The 23,807-nt window shown below is 40.2% G+C and overlaps 2 protein-coding genes across 2 annotated transcripts in view; one reads left to right on the top strand and one right to left on the bottom strand.

Annotated features, from left to right (window-relative positions):
• adamts7 (a disintegrin-like and metallopeptidase (reprolysin type) with thrombospondin type 1 motif, 7) overlaps positions 1-1,963 on the bottom strand; it is a 92,411-nt gene extending 90,448 nt beyond the window's left edge. Inside the window, exons 1-2 of the mRNA XM_086071613.1 lie at positions 1,597-1,963; positions 469-836 (exon numbers count right to left, since the gene is read on the bottom strand). Coding sequence (XP_085927739.1) covers positions 469-836; positions 1,597-1,717 — 489 coding nt within the window. The 5' untranslated portion in view covers positions 1,718-1,963. The remainder of the gene's footprint in view (positions 1-468; positions 837-1,596) is intronic.
• A 1,219-nt stretch (positions 1,964-3,182) lies between these two features.
• On the top strand, positions 3,183-4,664 carry rxfp3.3a2 (relaxin family peptide receptor 3.3a2). The gene has a single exon (XM_086071644.1). It carries the CDS (start codon positions 3,248-3,250, stop codon positions 4,391-4,393), a length of 1,146 nt encoding a protein of 381 aa, XP_085927770.1. The 5' UTR covers positions 3,183-3,247; the 3' UTR covers positions 4,394-4,664.
• Positions 4,665-23,807: the final 19,143 nt, after the last annotated feature.

Consider the following 23,807-nt stretch of genomic DNA (forward strand, 5'->3'; position numbering starts at 1 on the left):
TATTTCATACTTGATCCAATGTCACTTTTCTCTTTTATTTTCCCACTGTTTGGCTAACCTTGAAAACCATTATTCCAATCACTCTCAGCCCCCCATGCCTCTGTGTGAGTGTGAAAGGGTTATTTGTGTTTTATTGCATGAAATGAAAAAGAAAAGTTTGAGAGTGTAAAGAGATTTTCCATCTTTGAATAAAAAAGTGTTTTAAATTGAAAATGAAATGAAACCATTTTACCCACGACCCTTGTTAAGCGGTTAAGAAAATGGATGGATGGATGGATGGATGGATGGATGAAACTATTTTCAAGTACATTGGCCTGTTGTGGTGATTGTTAATTATTTTGAACATTTAACATCCCCAATGATTGCGAGACTAAATCTGACCATGCAGTTACAGCACAGTCTTCTGCTGCAAGTTGCTCATTTTCTATTTGGCATCGTGTTATTTATATTAGGCATTGTGCAACTCACCAGTCCATCGCAGGTACTTATCGCTGCGCTTCCTTTGACATCAGGCCCATCCCACACGTCACCCAGGAAATGGCACTGGGCAGATCCAAGGGGGCGGATCTTCCCCCCTTTAAGGCCACCATAGCGACTCTCTGTCAGGAAGCCTGGGGCCAGCAGATGTGGGTTGAGAGTCAAGTTAAAGTGCAAACTGCGGCCGGCATGCCGCAACTGATAGAAGACTCGCTCCTGGTTCATGGACTCCCCGGAGGCATGGCGACGCTGTATGCGGCGAGCACGATGAGACAGGAAGTTGGACAGGAAGTGACCTCTGACATTCACTCTAGTGGGGTGAACCACTTCATACAGAGGGAAGTCCTGGAGGAATCTCTCTGTTGGAGCCATGGTGGGAAGAAAACATGGAAAAGATTAGCTATTCAATCAGGCCAAGGAAAGAATACTAGTACTGTATTTTGGTTTCTCGGGCAACCGGCAGACAAATCTGCCCATTTAGATATGTGATCAACCATTAATGTGTCTCATATGTCAGTTTATGCAAGCCTTTCGATTCTGTGGAACAGAACGAAGCACAATTAATATTATTCTCGCCTTCAATTAGCCTAACAAGCAAGAGAACACGGTGAGTGAGCACATGGTGAGAACATGCAAATGCCATACAGGAAGGCTGGAGCCAAAGTTCAAACACAGAACTGCAGAACTGCAAGGCAGATGTGCTAACAACTATCCATTCATTGTGCTGTGTGAGACTGACCATTGAACAAGGAAATCAAATCTCAAGATTCCTACATTTCCATATTTGGGCCAGGATTTCAATGTGCAAAGCAATCATTAATTAATCCTATATAAGCGCTTACATTTGGCAACTTATAACAGCCAAATCCTGCAAACTTTCAGGTCGATGTGGTTGTTGAGGTCTGCTTTGCTCAAGGACACATAAGATGTTTTCATTGCTGTGCTCTGACCAAGTACCAGCTGTTCTTCCTCCGTATAAAAGAAGAACTGCTGTTGGCATGGCTCGTAACTTTCTTTGTGCTTTTAGATGTATCGTGTAGCCATGAGCTCATGAACATCTTGTAATGGTGCAGTGATTCACACTTCATGTAGAAGTGCTGTTTGGAGAACTTGACTGACCTGGTTGTCGTGGTAATCCCAGCCCAGCTTTGCAGTTGTCCAGCACGGCCACAAGTACCATGAAGAAGTGGATGGGAGAAGCTCCATGCGCAGTGTGAAGCCCGCAATCCAAACGGGTCATTTTGGCAACACTGAAAGCTTAAGTTTGCATTCATTTATTTCTTGTAATACGGTTCCAAGTGACAATTCAAATAAGATCCATCGTGGCCACGGCGTTCGAGCGCGCACTTAAACTACTTTATGCAATCCAAGCCTCATGGTTAGCGGCTACTGTTTATGTATTCCCCGTGCTTGGCTTGTTGTTTGTCGGCCTTTGCCTTTGCTTATAAACCGCCTGCTCCTCCATCCGCCTTTCGCCGACAGTGACAGCTTGAAAACTTTGCTAAGTTTCGCAGCAGAACCACCCCCACATATGGGTGGACCCAAGACAATAGGCTTTCTCTTCAGCTGGGCTGCAAGGCGTTTTAAAGGGGACTCCGCGTAATCGGACCCTTTACCAAGATGCACATATAGGACAAGGAGATTCATTTGTGGGTCACTTTCAGGGCTCCCCGGTTCACGCAACAAACGCAACTTTCCTGTATACATACAGCAGTACCATAGCTGTAAATAAGCAAAATGTCAACAAGTGTATGACCTGCTCTCAAAACGACATTATAAAGAAAAAGAAGAAAAAACGAATTCAAAGATAGACCCCCAACTGTATTCGTCTGCCATCTAGTGGAACAAATGATGTAGCTACTATCCATCCGTCCGTTCTATCTATCTATCTATCTATCTATCTATCTATCTATCTATCTATCTATCTATCTATCTATCTATCTATCTATCTATCTATCTATCTATCTATCTATCTATCTATCTATCTATCTATCTATCTATCTATCTATCTATCTGTCCATCTTTTGTTTTTTTACGTGATGACCTCAAAGATCTAAGACTTTTTCCAAATACATAATGTTATATAGCCTATATCACCATTTTTGCTCAAGTATGTAACAATGTGATAGTGAGCACTTCTCCTTTGCTGAGATTTTCCAGCCCACCACACAGGTGTGCATATCAAGATGCTGATTAGACACCATGATTAGTGCACAGGTGTGCCTTAAACCACCCACAATTAAAGGCCACTGTGAAGGTGCAGTTTTGTTTTACGGTGGGGTGGGGGGTCCTGTTGACTCACTTTTTAGGAAGCTGCAAGTTATGTATAGCTACAAAAAATCCAACAAATGTTATTTCATAAAATGTAAATATTATTATTATTATTATTATTATTATTATTATTATTATTATTAGTAGTAGTAGTAGTAGTAGTATTGATGTATTTATTTAATTGAACTCTGTTTTGTTTTATTTTCCAGCCGTGCGCCTTTTACGCACACTCTTCCGGTGTTGTTTGTCCCCTTGGTAACGATCTTTCCTATATAATCCATCATGAAGTAAGGTAGTGATGTTGCTCGTGTGTTTATGAAACCCACAACAATTTCCTCACCAGCCAATCGTGGCCCGGCAGAGACGCGCGTATATGACCCTATAAAAGCGACGCTGCCATCAGCTGAAGCTTAAAGAGGAGTAACGATGGATAACAATTCTGACACGTCCTGATCAGTGGCATGCTCTGTCCCGTGTTGTGTTTTTGTTCGAGTTAAGGATGGATGTGATATTAAATCAGAGTGACGCACTGAACCAAAGCGCGCCTGGCGAGGAGACGTTCCGTTTCGATGACATCGAAGTGGGCGCGGACGGGAGTCCCTTCCTGAGGATCCTCATCTCCGTGGTCTACTCGGTGGTCTGCGCCGTGGGCTTGGTGGGGAACCTGCTCGTCTTCTACCTCATGAGGCTACGACAAGGTCGGAAGAAGTCGGCTATCAACTTTTTCATCATCAATCTGGCGGTGACGGACTTCCAGTTCGTGCTGACGCTGCCGTTCTGGGCCGTGGACACGGCTCTGGACTTCAGCTGGCCCTTTGGGGACGCCATGTGCAAAGTGGTGCTCTCCGTCACGGTGATGAACATGTACGCAAGTGTCTTTTTCCTCACGGCCATGAGCGTCACCAGATACTTGTCCGTCACTTCTGCGCTCAAGAGATCCACGCACAGATGGTCGAGGTGTGTCAAGTGGGTGTGCGCAGTGTTGTGGGTCGCGGCCACGGTGGTCACGGCTCCCACGGCGGTTTACTCCACGGTGACCGTGGTCGCCGGAGAAAAACTGTGTCTCCTCAAGTTCCCGGAAGGACACGACTGGCTAGCCCTTTATCACATCCAAAAAATACTCATAGCTTTCATTATCCCTCTGTTTATCGTCTCCGTCAACTACCTGCTGCTTCTGCGCTTCATTAAACGCAAGAGCATGTGTACCAGTAACCGAAATAGGAGGTCGAAAGTCACCAAATCTGTTGCTATTGTTGTTTTATCCTTTTTCTGCTGCTGGATGCCAAACCACGCCATCACCTTCTGGGGCGTTTTGGTGAAATTTAACGCAGCCAACTGGGATCGGTCCTACTACATGGTGCACGCGTACGTGTTCCCAGTCACTGTGTGCTTGGCGCACGCCAATAGCTGCCTGAACCCGATACTATACTGTCTCATGAGGCCAGAGATTAGAAAAATGCTTAGTGCTTTATTCTGGAGGGCCCCCAGTCCGTGCGCCAGCAAGGGCTGCAGGGCGCCCTCTCATACGCACGGCCACATCCAAGCGGTCCGGACTCCTGACAATGTCGAGTTCACCTTGTCTGTCGTCGATCACAGAGGATTTACAAGCTCCAGAATTAATGGATCCCTTGGTTCACGATCTTAAAGTTTATTTTATAGCCTCCTTTGCACACTGTGAATGTGATCATCATGTGTAATGCTTTTGCAAGTTTATTTGTCGACAGTGGTGCACACCTTATTTATGATATTTCCATGTCATGTCAAACCGTGTACAGATGTGCATAATTTTTTTGATAGATTCGCTCAGAGGACGTACAGTGAGTGGCACTGTAGCTCCGATCTGGAATGTGTCAATTGCCTCCAAGGGGTGGGTGGGTTGGATGTTCGATCATAGTGACGTGACGGAATGTGAAATAAATAAGCAGGTATTTTTTTCTATTTGTGTACACATCATAAATACAATATGAAAAAATAAATGTAATTTTAACTGGAAATTTGTGGTGGATTTTTTTCTTTACACTGTAACAAATTTCTGTAAAAGCTACAGTAAAAAAATACAGCATTTTCTCTTTTTTTTATTTTACAGTATTTAACTGTATAAAGCAGTGCATTGTGGGTAAAAACAAAGTACAGTAATTTGCCATATAATTAGCGGTACAACAACTATGTTTCGGCATGTATAGTATATATGTGGATTACAGGTAAATACTGTAAAGATTGTTGGATTTCGGAAGGTATCTCTATAGGAGAAGAAGCAAATAGCGGCCCCTGTATTGTCACCGGAGTAAGGACAAGAGTAATATTTTAGCGCGAGGGCATTCGTGTTCACATCGCATTTCTCCGATAAACAGGCAACATTACATTCGAGCTAACATTCATTTATGCACTCGGCTGCAGAACGAGGATTGATTTAACAAAAGGGGCGGCATAGTGGGTGACTGGGTAACATGTCTGCCTCCCAGTTCTGAGGGTGAGAGATCAAGTCCGGGCTTTGGCCTTCCTGGGTTAAGTTTGCATGTTCTCCCTGTGCCTGTGTGGGTTTTCTCCTGTGCACTAGTCTCCTCCCACATTCCAAAGACATGCATGGCCGGTTAATTGAGCACTATAAATTGTCCCAAGGTGTGATTGTGAGTGTGGATGGTTGTTCATCTCTGTGTGCCCTGCGATTGGCTGGCAACCAGTTCAGGGTGTACCTTGCCTATTGCCCAAAGCCAGCTGGGATAGGCTCCAGCGACCCTTTTGAGGAGTAAGTGGTAAAGAAAATGGATGTATGTATTTTACAACGACACACCGTATTTGTGTATTTACAGGAAAAATTCATGTAAATTACATAGAATACAAGAAATGGTTGTAAACTAGATTAAAGTGATTTGCTGTCAAAGTAAATACAGTAAGTAACTGTAATTTATCTACAGTGAATACTTGTAAAAAACACAATAATGTACTGAGATTTGACAAGAATTAGATGGAAACTTTTTTGCCAGTAATGTTTTATAAATTCTACAGTCAATTTGTTACAGTGTACCAAATAATATGTGACACATCCTCTCCGTGAAGATTGGTTTGATGCACATGAAAATGTGAATTTTCTTCACAAAGCGTATCGTTTATTTATTTAGAATTCTTGTCGAAGTTCTTCAAAACATATTTATTTTCCAAAAATAAAACAAAGGGAAAATAAGACATTTGGAACCAAAATATTAAGTTGATATAAGTCAAAAAACAAGACACAACAAAAGAAAACTGGAAACAACACTCCAAAAAAAGAATTGTTGTCTGACTTAATTGAATTGCTTGAAGCGGTAACACACGATCAAATTAAATTACCGGTAATCCAAAATCAGATATTTAAGGGATTACACCACGGTATTTGAAGACCTTCTACAGTTAACTATAGGCATATAATGAGCAAACCAAAGCGTGTGTGTGAGTGTGTGCTCATTAATTCACCTAAAACCTATTACAAATCCCAGACCGTTCACCTAAACCGACAACGTAATTTTTAATGAAATATTAGGTGTTTTGCTGGTTAGTTTTCTAATGCGGAAGTAATACACCCAGTTGAGTAAAACCCCGCCTCTCCCCGTGTGCTTGCCGCGCCCCCGGCGAGCTGGCTCTACTGCAGTCTCCTGTTGGTGCTCTGCGTTTGAAAACTCCTCTAAATGCCAAGCAACGCAAGCTATGCATTTTTCAATAAACATTTGAAACAAAATGGCTCCTTGGCGCAATAAATTGTCGAGGAAGACGGGAGGAGAAGGAAGATGAGAGAAGAAAGAAGAAGGAGGGGAAAAAATGCCAGAGCAGGTCACAAACCGCCGAATTTTCCAGGAAATTGTTCACTTGCGGATAAAAGCGCAAAATTTTTCTATGATGCTTCCTTGGGAAATAAAGGATTTTAGCCTTTAGCCATTTGGTAGCTGTACACCCTTCATTAGTTACTGTACAATCTAGATCTAGGTGGAACCATATCCAACTATATTTTTTTTGGGGGGGGGGGGGGGGTCTCTCTCCATTATTGTTTAAGATTCAAGCATTAAACTGTTCACATAGAATAAGACTAACTCTAAAAATGAGAGATTTCCTTGATGCCAGCAAGCAGCATGATCATAATCTGAATGCAGATGATCCTCACACAGTGCTGCATCCAGGAGGACAAGATTACGCAATTTAGGTAAGTAACATACAATAATAATTACCAGTGACATGTGTGTTGCTACTAATTCAATTAGTAAGAATATAGTGAATCAAGAACAATGAGCGGTATATTGCTAAATAGAGTGCACGCTAAATTTGTGGCATTATATTAATTTTGTTTCATTATACTCAGTGTGACAGTTTGTGACACATCAACATAGAACTAAAATGGGATTGCGGCATCATTTGCCAGAAAGACACTGCTGAACCCTTGAGATGTCCCCTGAGAGACCCTGGGACAAGTGATGGTGATAAAACAGACGCCTTTTGTTAATTTCTATCTAATATAGAGCAATTTCACGCCATTGATGCTCTTCCAAACAAACTTTATTTTGAGGATGATCAGACAGCAAACGATTTTGCATTGCATTTTGCATCTTGGCACAAATTCTGCCATCTGAAATTCAATATGTTTAAGATGGCAAGGGCAAAAGAGAGGCTCTCCATTATAATCCTGGTGACTCTGAAGGGGAAAAAACAAATCAGGCTTTCAGTACGGTACGGAAGAAATGGCCCTAGCGTGAGTGTGCCCTTACGACATCCTAATTAATTAAAGTCAATATATTAAGTTTGATTAACTTAATGCAATTGTGTGTTACCCCTTGAAGCAATTCCATTTTTAGTTGGTCAACTATTTTCTTTTTAGAGTGAAACAATTTATCAAGCGTGCGTATAGGTGTGTGTGTGTATTTTTCACAATAAATTCAATAGCCAACTATTTTGTTTAATTTTAAAGAAATTATTTTAATTGCATTTATTCAAATTGAAAGGACACCCTAAAGAAGTGTGCTGGTGCCCATTTTTAAGAAGGGAGACGTGCAGAGTTGTGGCAACTACAGAGAAATAAAGCTAATGAGCCACACAATGAAGCTAGGGGAAAGAGGAGTTGAAGCTAGACTGAGGGCAGAGGGGAACATTTGTGAGAAGCAGTATGGTTTCATGCCAAAAAGAGCACCACAGATGCAGTATTTGCTCTGAGGATGTTGATAGAGAAGTACAGAGAAGGTCAGAAGGAGCTGCATTGTGTCTTTGTAGATCTGGAGAAAGCTTATGACAGGGTACCCAGAGAGGAACTGTGGTTTTGTATGAGGAAGTCTGGAGTGGCAGAGAAGTATGTTCAAGTGCAGGACATGTATGAGGACTGTACGACAGTGGTGAGGTGTGCTGTAGGTGTGACGGGGGAGTTCAAAGTGGAGGTGGGACTACATCAGGGATCAGCTCTGAGCCCCTTCTTGTTTGCTATGGTAATTGACAGAATGACAGATGAGGTTAGACAGGAATCTCCATGGACTACGATGTTTGCTGATGACATTGTGATCTGTGAGAGCAGGGAACAGATGGAGGAGACGCTAGAGGCGTGGAGGTTTGCCCTGGAAAGAGGGGGGGGGGGGGATGAAGGTTAGCCATAGCAAGACGGAGTATCTGTGTGTGAATGGGAGGGACCCAAGTGGAAGAGTGAGGTTACAGAGAAACCAAGAAGGTGGAGGAGTTTAAGTATTTAGGGTCTACAGTCCAGAGCAATGGAGAGTGTGGAAAAGAAGTGAAGAAGCGTGTGCAGGCAAGCTGGAACAGGTGGAGAAAAGTGTGTAACAATTATAGACCCTCAACTTTTTTTTCTCTTCCTTTCCTTAACATTTCACTCTTGGAAATATGCGTTTAGTCAACCTAGGGTGGGGTGAGATGCCTCCGTTCTCCCCCTTTTGCCTAAACCAGAGACAGTCCAAAAGAGGTTACACTCTTTTGAAGTCAACCACAGGCCATCTCACCAGGATGTGATGTTTTCTTTGTCACCAGCCAGAACCACGAGTTTATGGCATCAAAGTATTTTATCGGAACCCATCATCTTCACCCCTGCTGACATCGTAGACTGGCAGTCTGCAAACTCTTATCAAAGTCATAAAACAACAGGGGCCAAAAGGTCTGTTGGAATCCTGGTCAGTACATTCCAGTCTTCTTGGAGGTTACAACGTGACCAGAGTGCCTCCAAGTGGTTACGATCGGAACTGCCCTCACATGAAACACCTGTACCAATCATACACATTTCACATACAAAATCATCACATACAAGTGAACTTACGCACAACTGAATGCTTCACATCATGTATGTTGATGAAAAAGGAATGTCATATGTATTTCAACAAGAATGATGATTGTAAACCCAGAAATTATTTAGTTACTGTGGAAAGAACGAAATTATCTCATGATGCGTTATTAGTTTATATATGTGTAACAATAACATGTTTTGATTGGAAGAACTTGACTTGCCAGCCTGACCAAATTTAATTATAATTTAAGTTTAAGTTTAAAAAGTCTCAGACTTGGGTTGAGCCAAAATAGGGACGGCGCCCTTGTGACGGACACGCAACTTTAAAACAGCCGGTGCGAACTTCGTTCAGAGCTCTTGTTTCCAGCTCTCGTTCGCTTTGTTTTTTCACCTGCTGTGCCACGTTTTTCGACCACGTGGCATCTCTGTTCCCTTGACGACCAAGTGTCTCGGACTTGGCGATCGCACCGAACCGCCGCCGTGCTCCAAACCCCAGCGCACGCCCCAACTGCCAGACGGACTTTTTGCTCTTCCTTTCTCTTTTTTTCTTTTTTTGTGTGTTTCGTCACACCTCGGTGGCACAAAGTCGCAGACGAATTTTTCCGTGACCCCGTGTGTCACCCAGCGACCACAGTTTAGACTCTGGCAGCGCGCAATCCCCATGCGTCAACCCGTGCCTGCTCCATCCTCCGAGCGTCCCGTCGCGGCGAGAGCTGGCTCGGGACGCAGGCACGCAGCGGATCTCAGCCTCAGCAGCGCGACCTCCTCGCGCGCCAAGAGTACAACTCCGGCTGAAGCCCCCGACCTCGCCTGAAAGCGCCATCCACCTTGAGCCGAGCTGCACCGCCCTTCATCTGCCAGGAGCCCCAAGCTGCGTCTCACCTCATCTAACTGTCTAATAAAAAAATAAAAAAATTGCCTTGCCTTTTTGGGAGCAATTTTTTCTATAATCGACCTTCCCTCCGCTAGCTCGATTCAACTCACTATAGTAAATTACACGTCTCATAGCCAATTTGACATATCGCTGGTGCAACTTCCATTTCAAATATCTTACAGATTTGGCAAGTCAAACATTTCCTTGCTACCTCGTTAAATTGTTCCTTTCTTAGCTTAATTTTTTATCCCTTTTCTTTTCACCGTCTGATAGTTAGGTAGGCGGTGTTTTGATTCGGTATGTGTAACCGTAGTGAATAATAGCACGTTTTTCTAAATTTAGTTTAGTCTCAATCGTGCTTGTGTCCAAGTGGATTAGTAATTATTTTATTGATATAAAAAAAAAACACGAACATTGAATGTGGTGACTTCAGATTATGAATACATAAATGAGGATTTAGATTGTATTCGTTGTGTTTCTCAAAACTGAAAGTAAACAGAACGTAGTACCCCCCTATAGGCGAGTGAGGGAATTACGACTTCCTCAAGCGCCGATCAAATTACTAGTTCGTCCAAAAAGACAACATCAGTTATCGCTACAAGTGTCAGGTGTGATGTGTGATAGAAGGGTTTCGGCTAAAATGAAAGCAAAGGTTTATAAAACTGTGGTGAGAGCAGCGATGCTGTTTGGTCTGGAGACCGTGCCACTGAGGAAAAGACAGGAAGTGGCAGAGATGAAGATGCTGAAGTTCTCTTTGGGAGTGACCAGGATGGATAGAATCAGGAATGAGTACAACAGAAGGACAGCACATGTTAGAGGCTTTGGAGATAAAGTCAGAGAGGCCAGACTGAGATGGTTTGGACATGTCCAGAGGAGAGAGAGTCATTATATTGGCAAAAGGTTGCTGAGTTTCCAAATGCCAGGTAGAAGGACTAAAGGAAGACCAGGAGGTTTATGGATGTAGTTAAAGAGGACACGAAGGTAGTTGGTGTGAGAGCAAAGGATGCACAGGACAGGGTTAGATGGAGGCAACTGATTCGCTTGGGGAAAAGCCCCAAAGGAAAAGAAGTTAGATTAAAAAACATTGAATTGCTCTTGTGTAAAAGTGAATTTTTGGATCGCTATAACCTTTGCTGAATGAGCAAGTTAGCAACTAATAGTAATTAATTTTGAGTAGTAATTTACTAAGAAATTGAGAGTATATTTTACGGAATTATTTTAGTAATTGGTTGTAAAATGTATTTCATAATCATTGAATTAATATAATATTTAACCAAAATGTATCATTAAAATTTACCCAGTTCAAGTGGATGCAAATTGTTACCCTACTTTTAGTGGGTAAATTCTATAGGTGTTTTTTTCAGTGTATCCTTGAGCAAGATACTGAACCACCAGTTGCTCCGTCATCAATAGCTGAATGAGTTGAATGTAAAGCACTTTGAGGGCTTTGTAAGTTGGAAAAATGCTATATAGACGAAGTATCATTTGTAGAGGGCAGAATATTTGCTCAGCTCTTACATTAATTAGATTGGATCATAGCATGAGCACGACTATATTATGTTCACTAAATATGTATCTTCAGACCAGAATTTATTAAAAACATCCAAATACAGACACAATAAAGCCTTGTGAAAACAGGTCTGTGAGTGGAGCACATTGGAAAGATATTATGTTTACTTGCAAATCCAAAGGACTACAATTTATCCTCTCAAGCTTTTGGAGGCTTTACGTTAATTGTTTCTTATTTATAGAACGACTCCATATATTTTGAACAATAGTCAAGGCAGGTAGTGGTGGAACTAGAGGTCAAATGATGAAATTAGGATCATGTCTTATTTTCAGTACTTCACCATCCAGGGTGTTCATCTCTGTGACCACCACAGACACAGAGGTACATTTTCATTTGGACTTCAAGAGGTTTTCCAAATCTACATCCATTTTCTGAACCGCCTATCCTCAATAGGGTGGTGGGTGTCCTGGAGCCTGTCCCAGCTGTCTTTGGGCAGTTCGTGGGGTACACAGTGAACTGGTTGCCCAGGAACAATCACAACTATGGACAGTTTATGGTGTCCAATTTGCATGTTTTTGGAATGAAGGAGGAAAGCGGAGTACCTAAAGAAAACCCACTCAGAAAACTACACCTAGGAAGATAGTCTGGATTCAAACTCACAACCTCAACACTGTGATTTAGATGTATGAACCAGTTGTTGCCCCCAAATCCCTCAGAATCTCCAATCGTGTTGAAATTGGCTAACTTTGAAGGTCATAACTTATAACCCTTTTCAATCTCATCAAGCCGCTCACGAAGCCATTATCCCTGAATAACTTCATCTGCATTCATGTTTCATCTTTACAGAAGTGGAGTTCATTAAATTCTTGCGCCTATAAGAGCCTGTAGCTCTAAGTCACTCTGACACATTCCCTTTGTAATTCCTTCCTCTCATATGCTAGCACTGACTTTCAGCATATTCCCCGCCTGCTATGTTTGTCTTGTTGACCTCCGCTGCGGAATAACAAACACTCGACTTCTTTGCATTAAAGGGTTTGAACATGTTTATTTCACCCTACATTTGCATCAATACGTAACTAACTCCCCTTCCCACTTTGAAAGTATTCACTCACTTCAATAAGTGGTTCAAGGATTGGCCAATGCGCCATGATAAAAAAGTGGCAACACTTTAGAAGGTATTGAGTGAACCACAGTGTGGTGAAATGCACTTGTGTATGCCACTGTCAGGGGCGTAGTACCACCATGATACCGTACCAAAAACACATTCCATTTATTAAAAAATGTCTGAAATCCAATGTGCATGCTATATAAAAACTTAACATCATACTTAACTTTGAGTACCTCTTGTGCTCATGTAACTCAATCAGTGTGTGCGCCATAAGCCATGCATTTCCTTCCAATATTTGAAGAATGGGAGGGGGTGGGATTTATGCTAATATGGGTCAGTTGGAACACGTACATTGCGAACAATTAAATGCACATTAACTGCTCATGAGTTCTATTAGATACATCAAATTAGGCATGCAATGAGATCCTTTGTTAGCACTCAAGAAGTTAATCATCCATCCATCCATCGTCTGAAGCACTTGTCCTCATTAGAGTTATGAGGAGGTGCACTCTATAGGCAAGAGGTCCAAAAAACAAACCAAAATCAGTCACACTAACATTCACCGAAGGATAATTGAGAGTCTTCAATTACCTTTAAAACCATGTAATAAGTGCCAGTAAAATTAAAGCCTTTCTATGAAGAACCCTGATTAGTGAGTATTAATTTACTGTAGTCTTCAATCAACCTAATATTCATGTTTTTGGTCTGTGAGGGGAAACCAGAGTACCCAGGGAGAACATTAAGACTCCACAGAGGAAGGCAACAATTTTGAGGCGATAACCTCTTTCCACTTGTTAATGATCAGGTTTGGAGTTTATGAGGTGTTGCTGGATGTGGTGGGACACACTGCCCCCTTCTGCTACTAATTCAGAGTTTCCACATTATGGGTCAATAGAGTCAGTACTTTCTAGTTGGAGGATTGTTTGTCACCCTCGAGTGCAGTAAGTATAAGATTAAGATAAGGTAATGTGAAATGTCAGGAGAAACTTTCTTTATCCCAAGGTCAGTGCAATAATGGAAATCATGGACTCATAACTGACATTTGTGAAAGTGGTTGCGGATGTTGGGATGAGTTACTGTCTACAGTATTACATAATAAATCTCTATGTAGCGTAATGGAATACATTATATGGGTCATTTCAGAGTTAGAGGACAATTTAGGCACCTACATGTTTGGGGGGGGGGGGAAAGACAATTTATTTGATATTTATTTGATAATTGTGAAAAGCAATGGTGGGCAAAAACAGTCAATGACAAAAAGAAGATTATTTGGAACTGATAACTACAGTATATGGGAGGACCGGTCAGTTCAAGCAAAAAAACTTTAAAATTATCACAAATGCGCCAGGACTGAGGAAATAGTGGCAACATAAGATGGCAAAGAGTACAAAGAATAGGAAGTGAGAATATATACAGTCTTCTGGTTGTTACTGTTAATGTGAGCATTAAAGGGACAGTCAGTGATGCCTAGCGCCATCTGGTGAACTGATAATTAATTTATTTTTTAAAAAAGACTAATTGTGTCAATACTAGGCACAAAAATATGTTGTATCGCATAAAATATAAGTGTAGGTGTAGTAATCACAAATGATATTACATGGCTATAGTCTCACCGTGCTAGAGCTGCCATGTTTCATCGCAATCTTCCTGCTATGGAAGCGAATGTAATTAGCCCGGGTGGTGTTTGCATCGAGTGTCGGACCCAATGGGTCAACCACAGTTTACCTTCCCCAGCTGGGGCCTGCAGGTGCTCATCACTAACTCTCATGATTCATGCCCGTTGCTTATCACTTCTTGCTTTGCTCTCTTAAGGTTTTGCTAGCTTTTTTTTTTTTTTTTACTAGCTCCTCCTGCTAACCACTTGTTAGCCACTCCAGACTATGGCTCTGACTAACTCCCGCTAGCTGCTCTTGTTAGCTGCTCTGGCTAATTCCGGCTCGCCGGGATTTACAATGGCTGCCAAGTCACCGTCGCTTGCCGAGATGCTCGTTTACTCATGCAAAATAAGAATTCTATTATTTGACCACTAGGTGGTGGTAGGTACTACACATTGGGTATTTAAGTCAAGGAGTTGAATCAGTATATCACTCATATCTACATTTACTAAAATAGTGCCAATTTTTCAGCACTTAATTAATATACAATAATTGTGGATGCGTATTTGGACAGTTGTGGTTTTTCTATACAGCTTTTCTGATCCAAGAAAAGGGTTGAATATTGGTCCCAGGCTTCATTTAGTATCTCGCAGCAACCAGCTCATCAACAAACAAATGTTTGTTGAGCCCGATAGCATCTGAAACAGCTGCCAGGTATGTTTGCTAATGATGTCTTTCTCTGCTTCTACCCAGGGTTTATATTATATCTCATCAGTTGGTGGTCAGGTTTGGGAATATCAAAAACATTAGTGCCAGACTGTCTTTGTCAAAAACACATAATTGCACACAGGGGAGGGCAGACTTTCGCAGAAAAAGCAACTCTCGTCTACTTTGTATCAAATTTTAAACCTTCATGTCCATGGTGCGCCTGTATTTATTATTACACCTTCCCTGTGGTGCAACATTTTCTTTTAAGGCCACACTTTGCGAAAGGAACAAAATGATTGATTTCAGAGAGAGACAGGCATTAGAGGCAGTAGAAAGACCTGAATCATCATCTTAATGCGCCCAGGTAATTAAGGCAGCTCAGCTCACTCCCGTGGAAAGGAATAAATAAAAGAGGATTGATGTTGGCATGACAAAATCTCGTTTGAGTTTAGTGACAAATAAAAAATGTCTTTGCTGTCCCAATGCCGTGTCTTTAATGATGAAATAAGAATCTTTGATACCTACAGAATTCCTTATGATGTATCCGGGCAAAAACTATTTAGTGGACAAAAAAAAACTACTAAGTTAGTGTGATTACTGTGTGGGACATGCCGTAACAATGTGGCAATGCTGCAAAGGTGTGCAGACCCAGTTCTCAGGCCAGTGAATCGCAACTGAACTGTTCTGGTTGGCTTAGAAAATGTTTAACTTCTTATCTGACCAGGCTTGGTTCGGATTGACCCAGGCCTGAGCGCAAAACTATTTTACTTCTTATTGGAGGCACGTGGTATTATTTTATTTTATTTTTTATGCAAATCAAAAGATTCCTTGCAGGGAGGCTGCAGTCTGTCAATGAAATCTCTCTCTCTCTCTCTCTCTCTCTCTCTCTCTCTCTCTCTCTTGCAGGGAGGCTGCAGTCTGTCAATGAAATCTCTCTCTCTCTCTCTCTCTCTCTCTCTCTCTCTCTCTCTCTCTCTCTCTCTCTCTCTCTCTCTCTCTCTCTCTCTCTCTCCCTCTCTCCCTCTCTCCCTTGTGTCGATGGACATGTGCATATAGTGGTGGTGGGAGAAACAGCCGTAGAGCAGACATTAAAAGCTGCTTTTACTCAACTCTCTTCCAATTTAATTCAACCACATTAATGAAATATTGCTTTCGGGCTTCAGGGCTGTTCACAGTAATGAATCTGCATGACTGAATACTCTTTTTACTTGATGCTAATGGTTTCCGAGTTGACCTATAGCGCTGGACTCACAGAATATTATGTGGTAACATTTGTAGATGCTGGGTTATATGCACCCGGAAAGCAACACAATATCTCATTTTATTGTTGTTGAGATGACCTTTCAAAGGATGTAATCAATGCTCCTTAAATGCACGTACCGCAGATATGAAGAACTGAATGTTCCATAGCAGGACATACTGTACGTTCTTAGTTTGAATGATAGAGATTGTAGTTAAGGTTATTGTGAAGAAGTGAAATATATATATTTTTTGCATATAGAATATGCTATAAATGCTATGTTTAATGGGTAGATTTTTTTTAACTGAGCAAAAACTGTAGATTCAAAACAATTTTGACAGTGAGATTAATAGTCAGATTTATAGTCATATTGAATATGCTTTATATGTTCAAAAACGACTACACCACCTTCATAAGGAACATGCAAAGCAACCTTCTCCACCACCATTAACCGTCCAAGCCATCCTACTGACCAACCACAGCACTGAGACGGCCAGTGTCAAAATCACAACTGGCCTCACTGTTCCAGCTCATTCCTGGTTTGACTTATAACTGCCCAACAGAAAACATTTCGTCACCATCCATAGATGGCAAAAAAAATGGCGGGACCCTGAATCGGTTGAGATTGGGTGAATTATTCTGCTTAATTCTTTTTATTCTGCTTAATTCTTTCTCCAGAACTAGCACCACCCACTGACACAAATGGGTATTACATTGGTGAATTGAACAATTATTTTTTTGTGTGTGGTTTCTTAACAGTTACCTCCTTTTCACCTGGTTACATGTACAATAGAAAACAGTATGTGAGCATGAATTATTTGAATTCTGACTGTTTAGAAATAACATGTGGGACCCCTCAAGGCTCGGTATTGGGTCCAATGTTGTTTATTTTGTATATTAATGACATGTGCAAAGTATCCAAGCAACTGAAATGTATATTATTTGCTGATGACACAAATATCTTTTACTTTGATAAAAATGTTGACCGGTTAGCTGACACAATGAAAACTGAAATGCACAAACTACAGTTATGGTTTGAACAAAACAAACTCTCACTAAACTTAGTTGAAACAAAATATATTTTGTTCGGTAACAGAAGAACTAATACTGATCTAAGGGTAGAGATACATGAAGATGAAATAGAAAGAGTGAATGAAATAAAATTCCTTGGGATTCTAATTAATAGCAAATTAACTTATTTGCTCCCAAAAACATATAAACACGTTCTATTTTAAATATTGCCAAACTTATTTATACATATATATATAAAAAGAAGATATTTTTTAATGCTAGAACGCACAGAAGGCTTTGATGCAGCTTCTGACCCGAAGAGGTGGCTAAAAGCAATGGTAGTTATTACAAAAAACGGCCAGCAGGTGACAGCAGAGTAAAAGAGATCAACCAGGGCCATGTTGAAAAAAGAAGCTCTTTTCACCAGTGTTTTCAACAGGTTTGCGAATAATGATGAAACCTAGCTATATTCTAATGCTAATTGCTGCAAAACTGAAACAGATAGAAATATACTTTTTCCTGATGAAAAAGGTAGGTTCGATGTTTTTATAGTAACAGAACATTGCAAAATCAGTCAAAATCCAGTAAAATAGCTGAGAGCGATGTGGGTTGCTTCAGTGAAAATGGCTTGGAGTGAATGAGTTAAGATGGAAGTCACATATTAAAAATATTCACACAAAAAATCTCTAAAAGTACATCAGTAATAAATAGTTAAACACATACTGGATTATAAATCACTTCTCTCTACTCTTTACTGCACATTTGTTCTACCGCATTTAATATATTGTATTGAGGTCTGGGGGAATAGTTACAGTAGTACCACAAAGACACTTGTTATTCTCATAATGTAGGATACTGAGATCATTCTTATCCTCTCTTTGTAAAATCAAATCTGCTCACATTTAAACATCTTGTTAATTATTTTACTGCAATGATAATGTTTAAAGCTAAATATGAGCTCTTACCAATCAGTATTTAAAAGTTTTTTTTTGTTTTTTTTAAATGGAGAGAAATATGTAACCTCAGGAGACATCTGAATTTCAAAGTTCCAGTTCCTCAAACTACCAGGAGGAGTCTGTGCCTCGCTGTTTGTGGAGTTTAACTATGGAATGGATTGAGTGTATCTCTAAAACAGTGTTCTACTGCCCATCAATTTAAAACTATGTCCACTCCTCACTGGTTTCGCACCCAGACAGGGGTTTTATATTCCCATCTAAAATAAATAATAATGCAACTAATTAGTATATTTTAATATGGACTAATCCTGGAATAACCAGTTTGTTGTTTTTACACTCCAATATGTGTTTGTATGAACATATTGTGGTGTTGGATTACTTTAAAAGCTGCTCCTCTAATGCATAGACCTGGACATACTGCACCACACTGCACAAACAAGTAGCATAGGTAATGCAAGCGGTGGACTGGTGCTGAACTGGTTTTCCCTTTCTGGCAACAGTTGACAAGATCTTGCTTCTTTTAATGCACCGATGAGGACACTCAAATTTACTGTATTCTTTGATTGTACTTGTATTAATACGGGCAATCTGCTCAATATTCTAGTGTATCTATGCATGCAGCTAGTTGTATGGACGGGAATAATTATAATAATGATGGGACAGGGGTGGCAGGGCCTGGAGGCTGCACTGCAATCCAGCTTAAAAATATACATATAACTATAAATAACTAAAATAATTCACAAGATATTCTCATAAAGCAATACCTATATACTTTTTAAATTCATACCTTTACAACATCAGTTTTAGTCTCTTTTCCTAGTGTCAACTTTTTGTTTGTCATATTCTTACTATTGTTGGTACGTGTTGTCTATTACCAGTGTTGGTATGCGCTATCCTAACCAATACATGTACGGTTTTCTTTGTTATCAATTCAATGTTGGTAGAAAATTTACTGACGCAATGCAATAACTCATTCACTCTCAGCCGTTTTCACTGAAGCCATCCCCTTCACTCCCGGCTGTTTTACTGGATTTTGACTGATTTTGCAAGGCCCACAGAATATTGTGTTCGATTGCTATAAAAACATGGAACCTACCAAAAGAGAGATTAGAGTCTCTTCTGTCCTCAAAAAGAGTATATTTCTAACTGTTTCCGTTTTGCAGCAATTAGAATATAGCTAAATTTCATCATTATTCACAAATCTATTTAGAAATGTGAGTAAAGGAGCTTTTTTTCAACATGGCTCTGGTTGCTCTCTTTTGCTTTGCTGCCTCTTGCTGGCCGTTCGTGTAATAATTACCATTTCTTCAAACGTTCTTTGCACTTGAAAGGCTGCATCAAGGCCTTCTGTATGCTCTAGCATTAAAAAACCTATAAATACGTCTTTGGAACACTTAAATAATTAAAAATGGGAGCATACCAAGCACAAAAGCCATTTGTAATGGGTTGTGCAGCACACACCAGGAATGATCCTTTCCGTTATCTGAACCTTCATCTCTCTCCACACAGACAACACCCAGCAGTGCTTAGGTCAAATTCTTGTCATTTCCTTGGAACATTTTTTTGTGCACCTTATTTTCTCAAACTTTCTAGTTCAAAAAAATTGGGTTGCTGCAATAAAAGAACATTGGTGTGGGATTGGGATTGTATAGACAACAACATAGTACTGTCAAGCGATTAAAACCACAATTTGCCATTAATAACGGTTTGTCACATTTTCTGCTATAAAAAATACTCAACAAAAAATATAAACGCAACACTTTTGTTTTTGCTCCCATTTTTATGAGGTGAACTCATAGATCTAAAACTTTTACCACGTACACAATATCACCATTCCTCTCAAATATTGTTCACAAACCAGTCTAAATCTGTGATAGTGAGCACTTCTACTCTGCCGAGATAATCCATCCCACCTCACAGGTGTGACATATCAAGATGCTGATTAGACACCATGATTAGTGCACAGGTGTGCCTCATATTTCCAACAATAAACGGGCATTCTGGAAAGTGCAGTTTTGTTTTTGGGGGGGGGGGGGGGGGGTCCTGTTGACTCACTTTTTAGGTAGCTGTAAATTATGTAAATATATCTACCGCTGCAAAAAAATCCAACACATTTTCTTTCATAAAATTTAATTATTATTATCATTATTTTTTTTATCAATATTAGTTTATAATTATTATTGATGTATTAGGCCACATTGAATTTGGTCCAGTGTCTGTGAAGAATGTTAATTCAGGGAACAGTGGAATGTAGACGGTGACATTTTCGAGCAGCCTGTGTTTGTCTTGCTGCAATTGCTGCAGTGTGAACTGAGCAAGGGGTGGCTGATTATTTCAGCTTTCTTCAAAAACTTTTTTATTGGACCTTACTTTGTGTGTTATTGAATGTGCACACTCATATTTAGGTGTGCTACATCTCTACACAAAAAGGAAGGCAGTACTCCAAACTCCCTAGAACTTCTCACCTGTCAGTCAACATGCTGAGAACACGCACAGTAACAAATGTGAAAATATGAGGAAAACATTCACCGTACTTTATCCTCCTTTGCGTTTCAATGACTTGCAGGCTCATTGGGCATGTTCTGATGTTTACATTAAATTCTATTGATCTTTTGCACGTGACGTCACAGCCCTCATGGGAACGCCCCAACAAGACGCTGGACGGCAAAAAAGACTCTTGCCTGTATTGTAACCATTGAATCTCGTACAGCGTTAAGTCCTTTATCTAATCGATTATCTTATAAAATGGTCATATCTTGCTGTGCCGTCGGTTGTACAGGCAGACAAAGGAGTAAAACAAATGTTGCTTTTTATCGCATAACTAACGACGTCGATTGATAGCAGCAATCAACAGAAGGGACTGGCAGCCCACAAAGTATTCACGGATTTGCAGCTATCATTTTTAGTTAGCCAGATAGTTAGCGTCCACTCCAACTGCACGAACACACAGCTTACTTTTAAAATGCACCTTCTTCAAAACTATGAAGTGTATTTAACTGTTTAATAATGGGGGATGTTGTCTTTGAGTTTTTCACTCTGGAGCCGGAGTCATATTCATGAAATTACCGCATAGCTTGCCACGACGATAGTCATTTGTTCCATGCTAGTAAACATAGTAACATAACCTCATGACAGCGTTTTAATATAGAACGGACTATGTCAAAATAAGTCAGTTAGCATGATAAACAAGTTTTACCTTTGCATTACGAGGTATATTGTCCCCCGGTGCGAGCGTAGCATCTCGTCCCAGAGGCTCAAGCCAGGGACAAGCTTTTGAATCGGCCCCGGTGTAAGGAGAAGAGACGACATTGACTACATAATGATATAGGTCGTGCGATTTGATTAACTTGGTAAAAACAGCAGGCAACAGAAGGTAAGGGGCTGTTTTCAAACTAGCGATCTCCAATTTAAGTAAATATTGCGCTCTATGAGTCCTGACTAAATGTGCAACTTCGACTGACAGGCGAACTTTGGTTGAAGTAATAGATTCCATGGCTCAATGGGCAATAATAACTTTTAATTTGTAAAATAGCAGTCGCTAAGTCACTAAGTCGCTCCGGATCACGTCCACTTCCATTCAACAATCATTTCCTTCCGCCGTCCGTCATAGGGCAGTCACGTGATCACGTGACGTCGGTGCAAATGGACAATAGCACTGGGTACTGAGAGTTGTGATGTTACTTCAAGTTCAATACATAAAAAATCATTAAAAAAGTGTTTTCCATGAATAAGAAGTGTAGCCTACAACATGCCGAAGTTTTCTACATTGGATTCACTCCACAAGTATTCATCTCAAGATGGACAATGCATATGAGTCACCTAAACTTTATGGACTATTTGCACAAATCACTTCAGCATTCGACGTATGAGTGCACCCAACCTTCCGGTGCGGGGAGACTTCAGCGGAGCGCACTGTTGATGTGATGTAAAACTCCAAGCCTAAATCTTTAACCCACTGAAAAAGAACAGGAGTCGCTGCTTGCTTTAACACGATGTCTATCAAAATTTTAAAACTACTATTTAGATCACCCAGAGTCGTAATTTTAACGGCTTGAGCTCTGGTAATGATGTCATTGTTTGAAAATTATTATTACACGTAAATAAAAGCCGTTTGAGTAGCTACTAAAGCTATTTTGTTTATTACATTTTTTTTTAATGTAAGCTAACTGTTCATAACTTGTTCATTTTCCTTTTTTATTTTTTATTTTTAACGATACGTTATTGGATAAGAATATCTATAAGTTATTGCACTTCCTACTCCTTTTGAACATGTAAATTATGACATTGATTAATTATTTTCTTTCTTCAAACTTTTATTTTTACTTTAACTTATATTTTGTAATGTGCTAATATGTTCAATAAATCAACCAGCCAACAACAGCAACTCTCTAGTCTGTAGCCTCCTCTTTGTCCAAGTCTTCTCCTATTTGTCGACGGGATTTGACAATCTCTGCCTCGTCAATATTTTGAAGCAGATATAATGCCTCTACCGTTTGGGAAACAAAGGATTTTTTTTTTTTATATCAGCCAATGGTGACATTTCTCTTAATACCTTGCTAACAAGTGGTTGCTTTGAAAATCCGACAGCGGTGCAAGAATGACTCATATAAATATTTTCATGTTTTTTTTAATACAATAAATTTGCAGCATATGAATAATATACACTCTGGCGCATGAAAAGTCAAAACGCCAGAAAGGCAGAAACATTAGATAATTTCATAAAAGAGTAAAACACAACAAAATACAGCTCTGTTGTTAACAAACGGCGCCCCAGTTATCCCTGCGAATGTTAAAAAGTTACATCAAACTGTCTCCGGTGGTCGGAGTTATAATCTGTCTATGTGGGCACGCAACAGTGATCACTCGGCGTACTGTCATCTCTCCTCTTCTTCGATGCCTTGACAAATACACGCAATCACACTCATAAAGAAATGACGACAAAATACTCCAAAACGCTGACAATCGGTCGAGGTTCTCTGAAGGAAAACAAATGGCGATGGCCATTATTGGAAAACACGGTGCGTTATGAGATTTTCCCAGAAATACTTCACGGCTATTTGTGCATAGAGTCCATTTAACTGCACTTCTATTCAGTTTTTGTATTTCCTTTGTTTATGAAAATACCAAAATTTTACTTATGTTTTCAGATAAAATTAATTTGTGTGCATGTTGAATGTATGGAGGGCTATTTGCTGTATTGTGTTCATTGTTCCTTTTCCCCCCCCTCCCTAACACAACACCAATTACAGTCATTCATCGCATCCAAACAGCTTGTATATAAAACTCTGTGAACAGTGGGTGGCTGTATGATTAGAATTGTAAAAATTCCTCTGAGATTGACGTCAACTGCTGTGGACCTGCAAAATGGCAGCCAGGCTATACCTTTGCCAGTATGTGTGTCTAACAGCCCATTTTGGGGGTTGCTCAAGCATCACTAAAATGAATCCAAGCAGCCTAAAAAGTTTGGGAGCTGAGTAACAGAACTGTATTAAAAACATCAAGCAAAAAAAAGAAAAAGAAAAAGAAGATCACTCAACGGTTGCACAAATGATTGCGCATTTTGAGTACCAATGTCATTAGGATTCATTTACTCGATGGCGCCATCAAGTGGTCAAAATAGCAAGCAGTAAATTATGCAGAATGAAATAAGATTGTTTGCTGAGCAGTAAGTGACAAAACTCCCATAAGTAACAAGATTGCAGTTTTAGCAGTAGGTGAGTGTGCAATCATGGCATAAGTTAGAAATAAATAAGAATGAGTTTAAAACTGTCAAAACCTAAAGTTGGGATCAAACCAAAGACACAGTAGATAAAAGAGCA

The sequence above is a fragment of the Leptonotus elevatus genome, chromosome 3 (assembly GCF_054856555.1).
Source record: "Leptonotus elevatus isolate MCC_2025b chromosome 3, RoL_Lele_1.0, whole genome shotgun sequence".
In the NCBI taxonomy this organism is placed as follows: Eukaryota; Metazoa; Chordata; class Actinopteri; order Syngnathiformes; family Syngnathidae; genus Leptonotus; species Leptonotus elevatus.